Consider the following 13,102-nt stretch of genomic DNA (forward strand, 5'->3'; position numbering starts at 1 on the left):
CAAAGGCAAAGATCGTAAAGGGTTGAATACAGATGTGTAGGAAACTTGTAAACTTTACCTTCCGACCGACTCTGCTTGACCCGAACCGGATCCTCCGGTACAGCATCCGCATCTGCCGGATTGTTGTTACTTTCCGCAACAACTGAAACAGAAAAGTAGTTTTCCCAGTTGATAATCTGCGGTAGAGAGAGAATATCTTTGATCGAGACGAAACGAAAATACGGAAATATTGTGATGTGGGATTTTTATCTTTATATTTTTGTTCCAACATTGAAAATATAAATGAGACTTAAAGCTTTCAAGAGAGCTGATGAGGAACAAGTTGCAAAGGCAAAGATTGTAAAGAGTTGAACATAGATGTGTAGGAAACTTGTAAATTTTACCTTCCGGCCGATTCTGCTCTGCCCGAACCGGATCCTCCGGTGCGGCATCCGCGTCCGCCAGATTTGCTTCCCGCAACGTCTGGAGCAAAAATTTAGCGTTTCTGGTTGGTAAGCTGCGGTAGAGAAAGAATGTTTGGTCGGGATGAGTGGAGAATATTCGCTACGGTTTTTTTCTTTATTGACATTGAAAGTCTAGATAGAACTTGGAGCTCTTGAAAGAGCTGACGAAAAAAAATTACAACAAGAAGCGGAGACAACAGTTGTGTGCTCTCGAAAATACTCTTTTACGAATGGACATTTAAATTTAGATCCCGTAACGAAAGTAAACAGACTTGAAAGAAGCACTGACCGAAAACAAAAAAAGTCGCAGTCTAAGAAGAGCGATATGATATTGAATATTCTACACAAGACCGGTATATTCACACAGTTAGGAATTATTCAGAATGTTTAATTGAGAACATGATGAATTAGAGATCCACGTTCATGGACCGTTATCCGTCTCTGTCTGGATCAATATATCTTGTATATGCTACGGTTAAAGTGATAAATTGGTTATTATGCATAATAACTAACAGCTTTGGTTAATGTGATAAAATACATGCAGTTTATTCCAGTTACTATAACCGATTATTTTACATAACCAAACTTTATTGGTTAAAGTGATAAATGATATTTAGAAAATGATTTTGGAGAAACTTTTGAAAACCATTTATGTCCAATTGTCGTGAATATTGGCAGAAATACTCCAAACGATATCAAAATGTTACAAAGTTATGAACAATTAAACCTACGCGTAAGTTGCAAGTGCGTTTTGCATCGCGCGCTGCGCGCACGATTGTTGAAATCTACGCGTAAGTTAAAAGTGCGTAAGCTGCACGCACGGTTATTAAAACTTACGTGTAATTGGGCACGCATAGCGCGCGATACAAAACGCATTTGCAACTTACGTGTGGGTTTTAATAACCGTGTGTGCAGCAGCTTACGCGCTTTTAATTTACGCGTGGGTTTTAATTACAAAAATATGAATAATTTATCAAATTAATCAAAGCTATTGGTTATTATGCATAATAACCGGTTATTATGCATAGTAACTGGATTTATCACTTTAACCGTAACATATACAACAACGCAATAAATAGATAGACAGAGATTGACGAGAGTAATTGCAGATTCATAAAGTGTCTATGATTACTAGTCGGATGATGACGGATCGTGAATGCCGAGCGCGAAATTCCGACTTCTTATTCCCGGAAAATTCGTCAAACGTCCGCTCTCGTTATCGGAGACCTCCCGCATAATAAATGATTCCACATACCTGGAAACGTGACGTATCGCTGCCGGCGTCCTGCTTCCCGGCTGCTGGAGTCCTCCGGATTTCACTCACTCACGCTTCTAACGCCGAATACTCGCGATTCGACTGTGCGGTTAATCAACGCGATACCGACGCGATGCCGATTGAATATCTCGAGGACCGACGAGATATATTTCTTTCAATTATACGAGAAGAAGTTACGAGCCCGTCGTGCACGGCTGCTGCTGATGGAAAGAGGTCGAGTACGCGAGGCAAGCAAGTATTAATACGAAGGGCAAAAAGTGTCGTCGCTCGCGAGCCGATCAACACAATCGGCGCGATGTAAACATTGCGGGCCTCGGCGGCGGTTGAAGCAAGAGAGACTTGCCCTTGGGCATCTTTTCTTTTCTCGAAGGTTCCGGGACCACGAGGGGAATGCGAGGAGGCCTTTCAACTGTACGCGACATTGATTTACTACTTGTTGATTACTGAAAATAAAGAAAATTATTCTGTCGAAGCATCGGATATTTGTTAACTTTATGTTAATTAGAAAGGAATGTGTACGATTATAAAATATGTTAGCAACTAATTGTACAGAATGTTAAAGTTGTTGTAACGCCGTTTTCGGAGAATAATTAAAGGTCATGGTAGCGTTAAAGAGTGGAATTTCATCTCATGCGAATTTTGTCTCGTTCTTATTAAATGTTAGATTATCCGCTGCGGACAATAACTCTTCTACTTTTCATCTAATATTCAATGATAATAAATAACATTTAATTGCATTCGTTTGGCTTTTTTATTTCGAAAATAAAAAATATATACTAGGGTGAGATTTCATCCATGACAACATCAACGTGATTTTCTTTGATGCTTTTTTCAAAAGTTCTAGTATTTCGTCGATTCGCGAGATATTTATAATCGGAGTCTCGTCGCGTTAATTAATATGTGCTCCTCCGAGCGGATCGAATGCTCACCAACGGCCACTGTCAGTGCCACGAGCGAATGTCCGGAGCGGACGGGATGCTGAATTGAGAAGCAGAACGAAGAGAACGGGACGCGGGCAACGATACATTATGCGTCTCCAGACGTATCAAATCGTTTATTATACAGGAGACTTTGATACGGCAACATGTATGTAGAGAATTTAATATTTAATATGTACTTTTATTTTTCCTGCTCCTCCCCCTCGCCCGCTCTTTTTAAACCTCCGGACATAGTCTGACATAGAGATAGTAACTACGGTTGCAGCACGGACATAAACCGCCTGAAGGTGGATGTAGCACGGACTTCCACCACATGCAGATTTTACCACCAAGACCTAAAAGTGGATGTAGCATCGTAGTTCTCCTCTCCAAATGGATATAGATGGCGCCCATTTCCAATGCGAAAAATCGGTATCGCCGAAAGCGCCGTGTTGGCCGCTCTCAGCTTCCTCTCTGGTACTACATCGCACTACATTACTTGAGCACGATAAGTAGTCAGGCTTATTTCCTTGCTAAAAAGCACTTCTCGATTGATTTTGCAAGCATTCTCGGTTGGTTTTTATAAAAGTAAGCTCGCTTGCTTTTACACAAATTAAGCGTATGTTGATATTTAAAAAATTCGCAGGTTTATTCAAGCATCGATGTAAATTATGTAAGTAAATATACTCCATTTAGCTACGCGTTCCAATGTCGATATATCAACAAGCATTGATGCCCATGTATATCCACGAATATCACGCCGAATGTGATATGTAAATTTGTGAATTTAAGAAGAAGTATTGACAATTTCATTATAAATCGCAAAAATGATGATGCGAGTATCCTCAATTATTTGCCGACAAACGATATTAAGAGCAAACGTAATATCGCAGGTAAATATAAAAATAACATTCTAACCTAAAGTTTAAAGAAATCAGATTTCTTAGCGGCAAAAAATATTAATCGATGAAACGGTATCACATGAAGAAAAAACAATGATAACATCTTTGACCGAAACATAAAATAAACATAACAATATATATATTTAGTATACATTAGCGCGATCCAGAAGAAATTCTCTTAAATACAAATTACGAATTACACCTTCAAAAAATTTACTATAAATTACATATGTATAATGAGGAAAATAATATCTTTATATAAAGAATTTTATATCAAATAAAGTGTAGGATTGATTTAATGGGAAATTCTTTGACTTAGGAAATGTCTACATGTAGATATATTCATTTAGTCAGACAAATAAAAGGATTTCCCAAACGCAATTCTATACTAAATCTCTCCAGTAACTATAGAGTTACAGGAATTCCTTTGGTTCGTTATGCTAGCACTAATGAAACGCCACAAGAACAAATTTCACCATCATCACAGACTAATCCATATGATGAAATACCAGGTATTTAGAAACCTTAGGAGACTTAAGTTTAAACTAATATTGTTTTGCCTTTCTTAATATTTTATCAGAAGATATATAAAAAAATGTTTAGTAGTAATAAATAAGTTATACATAACATTCTTTTTATTATTTGATAAAATTTAGTTATAATTAATATATGAGAAAAAATTATAGACCAGAACTTGTTACTTTATTACATATTAATTTGCAATTTAATTATATAGATCCTCCAACACTAATTCAGGAAATAGTAGAGAATATTATAAAAGTACATCCTAATGGAGAACCAACGCTTGAAAGTATTGGATTAGGTGGTTACTCTCCTGTTGGACTTGTACAACATGCCTTAGAATTTATGCATATAAGCTATGATATTCCATGGTGGACAACAATTGTTATAGGTTTTTCGCTTATTATGAGTTTATAAAATTGAATCACATAAAAATTACATTAATCTAATAAATGTGCTAATATAATTGCTAATCTTAATTTTAATATACTTATTAAGGCAACTTTTTAATTTAGGTACTGTTATTTTAAGGACCCTTATATTCCCTTTGGTAGTAATAACACAAAAAAATATGGCTAAATTCACTAATCATATGCCAGTGATACAAGAAATACAACAAAAAATGACAAAAGCTAGGCATATCGGTGATCACTTCGAAAGTATGTAAATGCAGTTTAATAAAACATTTTAATATTATTATACAATCACTACAATAATGATCAGTTACTATGACAGTGACTGTAATGACTTATAAAAAGATTAATGTTGAATCCTTATAAATAGGTGCACGATATGCATCAGAACTAATGGAATACATGAAGAAGCATAATGTTAAAATTGGAAGGAATTTCTTGATACCACTTGTTCAGGTATGCAATGCCGCTATATAAGTATATGCAAAGAAATAAGAAGATGAAACTAAATAATAATTTCCTAACTCTGAATTTTTAGGCACCTATTTTTATCTCCTGTTTCTTAGCCCTAAGGAAAATGGCAAACTTGCCAGTCGAGAGCTTGAAACAAGGTGGTTTTTGGTGGATGCAGGATCTTACCATACATGATCCTTATTACATAATGCCAATAGTTACATGTGTGACAATGTATATCACAATTGAAATTGGTGCAGATGGCACTCATCTTAAATCACTGGGTGTTATGCGATATGTATTTCGAATCGTACCCTTTGCCATATTACCATTTATATTAAACTTTCCTGGTGTAAGTATGATAATACTGAAATTGCTCTCATGGTTAACAAAAGGAAAATTAATTTGATACCATTTATTTGTAAACAAATGGTATCAAGTTAATGCATTACGAAACTTAGTTTTCATTTTACATATTCTAGCAAATTTTTAATATTTATTTGTAGGCAATTTTGACGTATTGGGCGTCGACAAATTTTATGTCCCTGATACAAACTAGTTTATTAAAGATACCATATTTAAGAAAGGTTTTCAATATACCTGTTATAATACATCATGCGTCAAAACCTGGGAATAAAAAATTTACGCAAGAATTAAAAGAATGTAAGTATATATATTATGTTATATTATATAAAGAGACATACTAATATTGGAAAAGTCGTCAATGAAATTTTGCAACATGGAAGTAAAAATCGTTTAATATGCACGTTTAAGTATTTTAATTTGATTTCAACTATGTACAACATAGAATTAATCAATAATGTATACATAAGTGATATTGGATGAGATTAAAAAATTAAATATCTGTTCTTTGTATAAAAAATATTAACTGTATGTATTATTCTTATTTTATAGCTTGGACGAATATGAAAATATCGAAGCAGCTAGCTGATAGAGAAAGAGCAGATATAGTACAGTTCAATGCTGCTGGAAAGGGCCCTATTGTGAAAACATTTAAATATGACCCGACAAAACAGAAATAATCGACTGTTTTTACAAAAAGTAGACATTAATTTCATTAAAAATAAAGGTGTCGTATTTAAGTAAATACTTGATTATTTAATGTGTGACACTGTATATTAATTCATAATTGTAATAAATAAGATCTTATTTAATATACAGTATGCTTCCTTTGCAATTAATTTATTTAAAAAAATATAAGATATTACTTATTATACGTGATACAAACCTAATAAGAAATTTTTAATATTAATTTTATATATATACATAGTTTATAATTACTAAGTAGATAAAAAATAATATAATGCACATACATCTTCAAATAACATAATAAAGAAAATTTATAATACTGTATGTGTGACTATATTATCAAATATCTATGTGAAACAATTTCACTAAATTTGGATAAAAAGAATAAAGCGTTTCCTTAAAAATTTATTATTTTATTGATATGTACTTATTCTAATCAACAAATATGTATATTAACTGTACAAGGAAGTATTTGGAAGCTTTATTCTCGTCTTATTTTTTATTGAAATTGATGTTCTTCTTCCGGACTAAGTGATCTTTCGACACTTTGTTGCGTAACAAAAACACTTTGCGTTTTCGTTGTAAGGTTTGCTTGTGTCACTGTTGTGTTGGTATGGCTGCTAGTAGGCATACATACTACAACCAATTTCGGCGCAGAACCCGGTATATGAGTTTTCTGTTGGCTGACATTGGCTGTTTGCGCCAATTTAACTTGTTGCTGTTGCTGCTGTTGTTGTTGCTGTGTTTGCGGCTGCTGTTGTTGTTGCTGCTGCTGTGACTGTTGAATCGCACCAGTACTTATATTGGAAGCAGTAGGTGTCTGCGAACGTGATTGTAAAATGACAAACTTCTGTCCACCAGTGGTAGAAGTTCCGCTAGCAGTTCTGCTTGTCCCGAGCATAATCGTGCGACCGGTTTGCTGACCTGGACTTGAACTGGCTACTAAAATTTAACACAAAAACCATAAAGCTAGCATCTTTACCATATTTATTTATATATCTTTGTACGTATTTAAATCTATATGTAGCTTTAGTCGACCATTTTGTTCTGTATAGTTTGTCACTTATATTGTGTGTGCAACTTTGTTAATTACAGCTGGTTTACCTGTTTGCACAAGCGTCTTCCCTGTACAATTCAAACTTTGTTGTTGATTTGTAGTCAATGCTGTAGTTGTTGCGGCGGTAGTTGTTAAAGCGGCTAATTGCGTACGAGCTTTCGCAACTGCTGTACATAATGCGGGACCTATATAACCATAATCCTGTTTATAATCCTCTACGTAATCTGGTGGCGATCGTATTGTTTTCAAGACTGGAGCAACTGATTTCTGAAAGTTTCCAGTTTTATGATATATATCATCATTAACATAAAGTAAGGCACAAAATATAATCGACATTGCGAGAGATATATATCGAGTATTAGATGCATAATTCTCCCTGAAATAATATATAAATCAAATATCTTAATTAATTTCTAAAAATACTTACTATAAGCAAAGTCTTGATATGTCCTGCCGCATTTTTATCCATATTAGTCAATCCCTGGCCCTCAATACACAATTCGATACGATCAGAGATGGACTTGATCTTAGGGATAACCAAGGACTTGATTACTTCTGGACCTAATTCACAAAGCCCTTCAATTGCTCCATAAAGGGATGCTAATGGTATCTATAATATTTCACTGTTTAGCATCAAAAAACAGTGTTTTAAGTTATGTATTAAGTTATGTGACTGTTACCTGATTGTTCTTTGCTAATGCTTGACTAAACATACGAGTGACTCTGGTTTGCACATTATTAGTAGAAGTATTAAAATTTTTACATATTTGTGACATCAGTCGAGAAGCAAAATCTCGTAACGCCCAGTGATTGTCTACTTCCGGCTTCATGCATAATTGTCGAGAAACTATGCAAGTAGCAACTGATGGTATCAACTCGTGAAGCTGAAGATTGAGATATTGTTATAATAAAATACAACAATGTTAAAAGTAATAAGTCTTAAAAATGTTAAAATCTTACATATTTCTCCAAGTAAAGACTTGGGTTTTCAAGAAGAGCTTTGACCATTCGCATGAGGTAGATAAGTAAAGCAAGGTGATTTTGAACCACATTAACTCGCACGCCTTCTGCAATAAAGGTGCACATACGTGCCAGCATCTCGTGCAGGCCTGGATCTGCTGAAAGAGACTGAAGAGCTTCAGCCCTGCGAGCTTCGTCGGATCCGACGCAAGCCTCAGTTATTTCTTTATAGTACAACTGTTGTTCTACGCTAAGCTCATGCGTTGCAAGCTGTTTTACATGTACAGTCTCCACATTCCGTAGTTTCTGACTCTTGCCACCACCACCTGGTTTACCAATGCCAATATTCTGGTTCTTGTTAGAGAGTTTGATAGTTGGATCGACACTTTCAAGTTTTTGGACATCTATAAAAATTAGCAAATTAACTATTTTCATGTATTCTAAGATTTTTTACAAACTCATTTTGTAAATAACATTATAAAGAGATTTAAAATAAAACCTTTTGATACTGGTGGTGGGTTTTCTGGTATAGTAGGTTGTACTCCATCAATGGATAACCAATGAGATCTTAATGTAATTTCTAGAGGCAATTTGGGCCATGTTTGTCCACCAGTTGTAGATACAACCTCATTAAGATCGATTTCTTTTTCTTCCACAAAATGTAATTCTCTACCACCACCTGATGCAAAACGGAATGGTATATGATCCTTGGAATAAAATCCATATGTTGGTTCAATGTTCCTGACTTTTAGAGCATGATCAATATCATAAGCAGTCATTCGTTTACGTTTACCATGTCTCATAAACTTTGCGGCATCCTATAATATTAATATTGCAATTATTATATAAATATCAATGTTATTATCAATGTTATAAAATATTATATTAATATCAATGTTATATTATAGTTAGTTTTATAAAGAATTTAACTGATTACGAAATATACAGAATACTTTATGTAACTAACCTGTACGATCTCTTTCAATCTGTAACTCACATCTTCTGCAAGATCTTTTGCAGCTTCATCCGGAAAATTACCAACACCAATGCTTTCTGCTATAACTTTGACAGATTCTTGAGACAATGTTGTCCCATACATGGACTCATTTTCAGTCATTTTGAAACTATTTTGGGGATATCACATTCCATAAAAGTATTAGAATTTTATTTTACAAAATAGCAACAGGCTTCTGCAGCTTTCTGTAGATTATAATACTATAGTATAGTATAATATATATAGTGTAGTATAGCATAATAATATAATAATCCCATATATCATAGTATTTATATTTAATATTGAGAAATTAATATTACAACAATACAAATTATATATTAACACGTTCATTGCCAAACTGAAAATTTGAATTTCGTGTGGTGACCAAAGTTATTTTTTCTTTTATTTATTTTTAGTCTTTTTTTGCACGATTGAACTGGCATTGAACTGAGTCTTTTCGAGAGTCCTGGTTTGTCACTCATAATAAAAAACAATCGCGTGAACGGCCGTAACACGTGTATATAGCGTGAACGGCAATGAACGTGTTAAGAGAATATAAATAAAATACTGCAATAATAGAGAGTAATCTGCAGCAAAATAAATAAAACTTTCATATCTAGTTATTTAAATAATTAAAATAATACTTATATGCTGTTTTGATTAATAATTGTTAAATATTGAATATCTTAACTGACCTTCAGTGGTTTCGATGGTTATATTGGTTGCATCACGTCAGTACATTGTTAAATTTTTCATAATTATTATTCACTAAACAATTAATTAACTGCTCTATTACAGATACAACTACAATTCATAAAAAAAAGAAACAGCTTATATATAAATGACGCTAAAACTCTTTACAAGTTATTTCCCCTGCGCTTACAAGTTCCGCACAACACTTACAAGCCGGTCGGCCGGTCCAGAATGACCAGAATAGGTTGCAAACACATTGGCTGCATTCAGCAGACTCAACAGTTGGACAACATTACTAGATTTACTACTGAATCTCGCTCCTGATTGGTCAATACTTCTGGGTCTATTAAGAATCTAAAAGAATGCTCCAATCACAGACAATAATCACTAAGCGCTCATTGATCATATTGTTCTACTGAACGCAGCCATTGGCCCATATTCAGAACACGCTTGTAACTATTGGTCTGTTCTTTGTAGCTGCACTGCTGAACTAGTGCAATAAGCTAGAGTGAGAAAAGCTATATTTGTCTCACATTAATTTATTGCACCAGTTCAACAGTGCAGCTACAAAGAACAGACCATAATTAGGGCGCTGTTAACCAATGAAAAGCCACGCAATATGCCTTCTGATTAGTTAACAGCGCACTAACATTTGGTCTGTTCTTTGTAGCTGCATTGTTGAACAGGTGCAATAAGTTAAAGTGAGACAAATATAGGTTTTCTCACTCTAGTTTATTGCACTAGTTCAACAGTGCAGCTACAAAGAACAGACCAATAGTTATAAGCATGTTCTGAATATGGGTCAGTGGGTATTTACGATAAATCGAGTTCGAGTTAGTTCCACTAGGACTGAAAGGTATGATAGGCACGACCATCTACAATCTTCATGATTTATGACAACTCAATGCTGTCCGATAAATCGAGTAGAGTATAATAGCCTAAAGCCAGCGACACACGGTGCTTGATTTCGTGCTGGCTGCTTGCTGGATGAAAATATTGTGTTCTGATTGGAGCATTTCCATCCATCTTCGGAAATATACCAATCAGAACGCCGTATTTTCATCCAGCAAGCAATCCAGCACGAAAACAATGCACCGTGTGTCTCCGGCTTAACTTAGCAGGGTTCATGCGAGACAATCAACAATAATTTATATGTCATCAGCAATACATATTTGTATTATATTTTAAAAAGAGAACTTTCGTTCTGTAAAAATAGATAAAGTGAAAAGAATACTCATAATCTGGTGCCATTTCTGGCACCAAATTATAGTCCTCCCAAAACCCTACATTTTGCCGTAAATGACGACACTCTGCTCCCAGTAGAAGCGGAGATATCAACGGAGAAAGGTTGGAAAACTTTAATCTTCGATATCTCCTAAACGGTTAGAGATACAGGCCTGGCTCTGGCACCAAAATAAAGTCCTCACAAAACCCTATATTTTCGACTACAATGACGACTCTCTACTCCCAGTAGAAGCGGAGATATCAACGGAGAAAGGTTGAAAAACTTTAATTTTCGATATCTCCTAAACGGTTAGAGATACAGGCCTCGGTCTGGCACCAAATTAAAGTCCTCTCAAAACCCTATATTTTCGACTACATGGACGACTCTCTACTCCCAGCAGAAGCGGAGATATCAACGGAGAAAGGTTGGAAAACTTTAATCTTCAATATCTCCTAAACGGTTAGAGATACAGTCATCGGTCTAGAACCAAAATAAAGTCCCCTCAAAACCCCACATTTTCGACTACATGGACGACTCTCTACTCCCAGTAGAAGCAGAGATATCGACGGAGGAAGGCTGGATATCGACGGAGAAAGGTTCGAAAACTTTAACCTTCGATATCTCCTAAACGGTTAGAGATACAGGCTTCGGTCTAGCACCAAAATAAAGACCTCTCAAAACCCTACATTTTTTAGTACATGGACGAATCTCTACTCTCAGTAGAAGCGGAGTTATCGACGGAGGAAGGCTGGATATCGACGGAGAAAGGCTGGAAAACTTTAACCTTCGATATCTCCTAAACGGTTAGAGATACAGGCTTCGGACAGGTACCAAATTAAAGCCCTTTCAAAACCCTACATTTTGGACTACATGGACGACCCTCTACTCCCAGTAGAAGCGGAGATATCGACGGATGAAGGATGGATAACGACGGAGAAAGGTTGGAAAACTTTAACCTTCGATATCTCCTAAACGGTTAGAGATACAGGCTTCGGACAGGTACCAAATTAAAGCCCTTTCAAAACCCTACATTTTGCACTACATGGACGACTCTCTACTCCCAGTAGAAGCGGAAATATCGACGGAGAAAGGTTGGAAAACTTTAACCTTCGATATCTCCTAAACGGTTAGAGATACAGGCTTCGGACAGGTACCAAATTAAAGCCCTTTCAAAACCCTACATTTTGCACTACATGGATGACTCTCTACTCCCAGTAGAAGCGGAGATATCGACGGAGAAAGGTTGGAAAACTTTAACCTTCGATATCTCCTAAACGGTTAGAGATACAGGCTTCGGACAGGTACCAAATTAAAGCCCTTTCAAAACCCTACATTTTGGACTACATGGACGACTCTCTACTCCCAGTAGAAGCGGAGATATCGACGGATGAAGACTGGATATCGACGGAGAAAGGTTGGAAAACTTTAACCTTCGATATCTCCTAAACGGTTAGAGATACAGGCTTCGGACAGGTACCAAATTAAAGCCCTTTCAAAACCCTACATTTTGGACTACATGGACGACTCTCTACTCCCAGTAGAAGCGGAGATATCGACGGATGAAGACTGGATATCGACGGAGAAAGGTTGGAAAACTTTAACCTTCGATATCTCCTAAACGGTTAGAGATACAGGCTTCGGACAGGTACCAAATTAAAGCCCTTTCAAAACCCTACATTTTGGACTACATGGACGACTCTCTACTCCCAGTAGAAGCGGAATATCGACGGAGAAAGGTTGGAAAACTTTAACCTTCGATATCTCCTAAACGGTTAGAGATACAGGCTTCGGACAGGTACCAAATTAAAGCCCTTTCAAAACCCTACATTTTGGACTACATGGACGACTCCCTACTCCCAGTAGAAGCGGAGATATCGACGGATGAAGACTGGATATCGACGGAGAAAGGTTGCAAAACTTTAACCTTCGATATCTCCTAAACGGTTAGAGATACAGGCTTCGGACAGGTACCAAATTAAAGCCCTTTCAAAACCCTACATTTTGCACTACATGGACGACTCTCTACTCCCAGTAGAAGCGGAGATATCGACGGATGAAGACTGGATATCGACGGAGAAAGGTTGGAAAACTTTAACCTTCGATATCTCCTAAACGGTTAGAGATACAGGCTTCGGACAGGTACCAAATTAAAGCCCTTTCAAAACCCTACATTTTGGACTACATGGACGACTCTCTA

General features: G+C 36.0%; 2 protein-coding genes across 6 annotated transcripts; one reads left to right on the forward strand and one right to left on the reverse strand.

Annotated features, from left to right (window-relative positions):
- Positions 1-3,083: 3,083 nt before the first annotated feature.
- Positions 3,084-6,085, forward strand: OXA1L (OXA1L mitochondrial inner membrane protein). 3 transcript variants are annotated; one of them, XM_011148862.3, is made up of 9 exons: positions 3,084-3,208; positions 3,283-3,529; positions 3,858-4,050; positions 4,275-4,451; positions 4,576-4,719; positions 4,844-4,929; positions 5,012-5,278; positions 5,433-5,589; positions 5,842-6,085. In XM_011148862.3, the coding sequence occupies exons 2-9, from the start codon at positions 3,464-3,466 to the stop codon at positions 5,967-5,969; spliced, it is 1,218 nt and encodes a 405-aa protein (XP_011147164.1). In that variant the 5' UTR covers positions 3,084-3,208; positions 3,283-3,463; the 3' UTR covers positions 5,970-6,085. The 3 variants fall into 3 exon arrangements, with proteins under 3 accessions (XP_011147164.1, XP_011147165.1, XP_025156971.1); XM_011148863.3 differs by having other exon boundaries at positions 3,087-3,224; XM_025301186.1 differs by having other exon boundaries at positions 3,087-3,224; positions 3,333-3,529.
- Positions 6,086-6,408: 323 nt separating this feature from the next.
- LOC105187816 (transcription initiation factor TFIID subunit 6) lies at positions 6,409-9,906 on the reverse strand. Of its 3 annotated transcripts, none has more exons than XM_011148860.3 (8): positions 9,683-9,906; positions 8,961-9,193; positions 8,493-8,811; positions 7,994-8,397; positions 7,714-7,917; positions 7,461-7,643; positions 7,081-7,300; positions 6,409-6,915 (listed from the first exon to the last, which is right to left on the reverse strand). In XM_011148860.3, exons 2-8 carry the CDS (start codon positions 9,108-9,110, stop codon positions 6,476-6,478), a joined length of 1,920 nt encoding a protein of 639 aa, XP_011147162.1. In that variant the 5' UTR covers positions 9,111-9,193; positions 9,683-9,906; the 3' UTR covers positions 6,409-6,475. The 3 variants fall into 3 exon arrangements, with proteins under 3 accessions (XP_011147162.1, XP_011147161.1, XP_011147160.1); XM_011148859.3 differs by having other exon boundaries at positions 6,410-6,918; positions 8,961-9,117; XM_011148858.3 differs by having other exon boundaries at positions 6,410-6,918.
- Positions 9,907-13,102: the final 3,196 nt, after the last annotated feature.

Source organism: Harpegnathos saltator, unplaced genomic scaffold (assembly GCF_003227715.2).
Source record: "Harpegnathos saltator strain DR-91 unplaced genomic scaffold, Hsal_v8.6 scaffold403, whole genome shotgun sequence".
Lineage (NCBI taxonomy): Eukaryota > Metazoa > Arthropoda > Insecta > Hymenoptera > Formicidae > Harpegnathos > Harpegnathos saltator.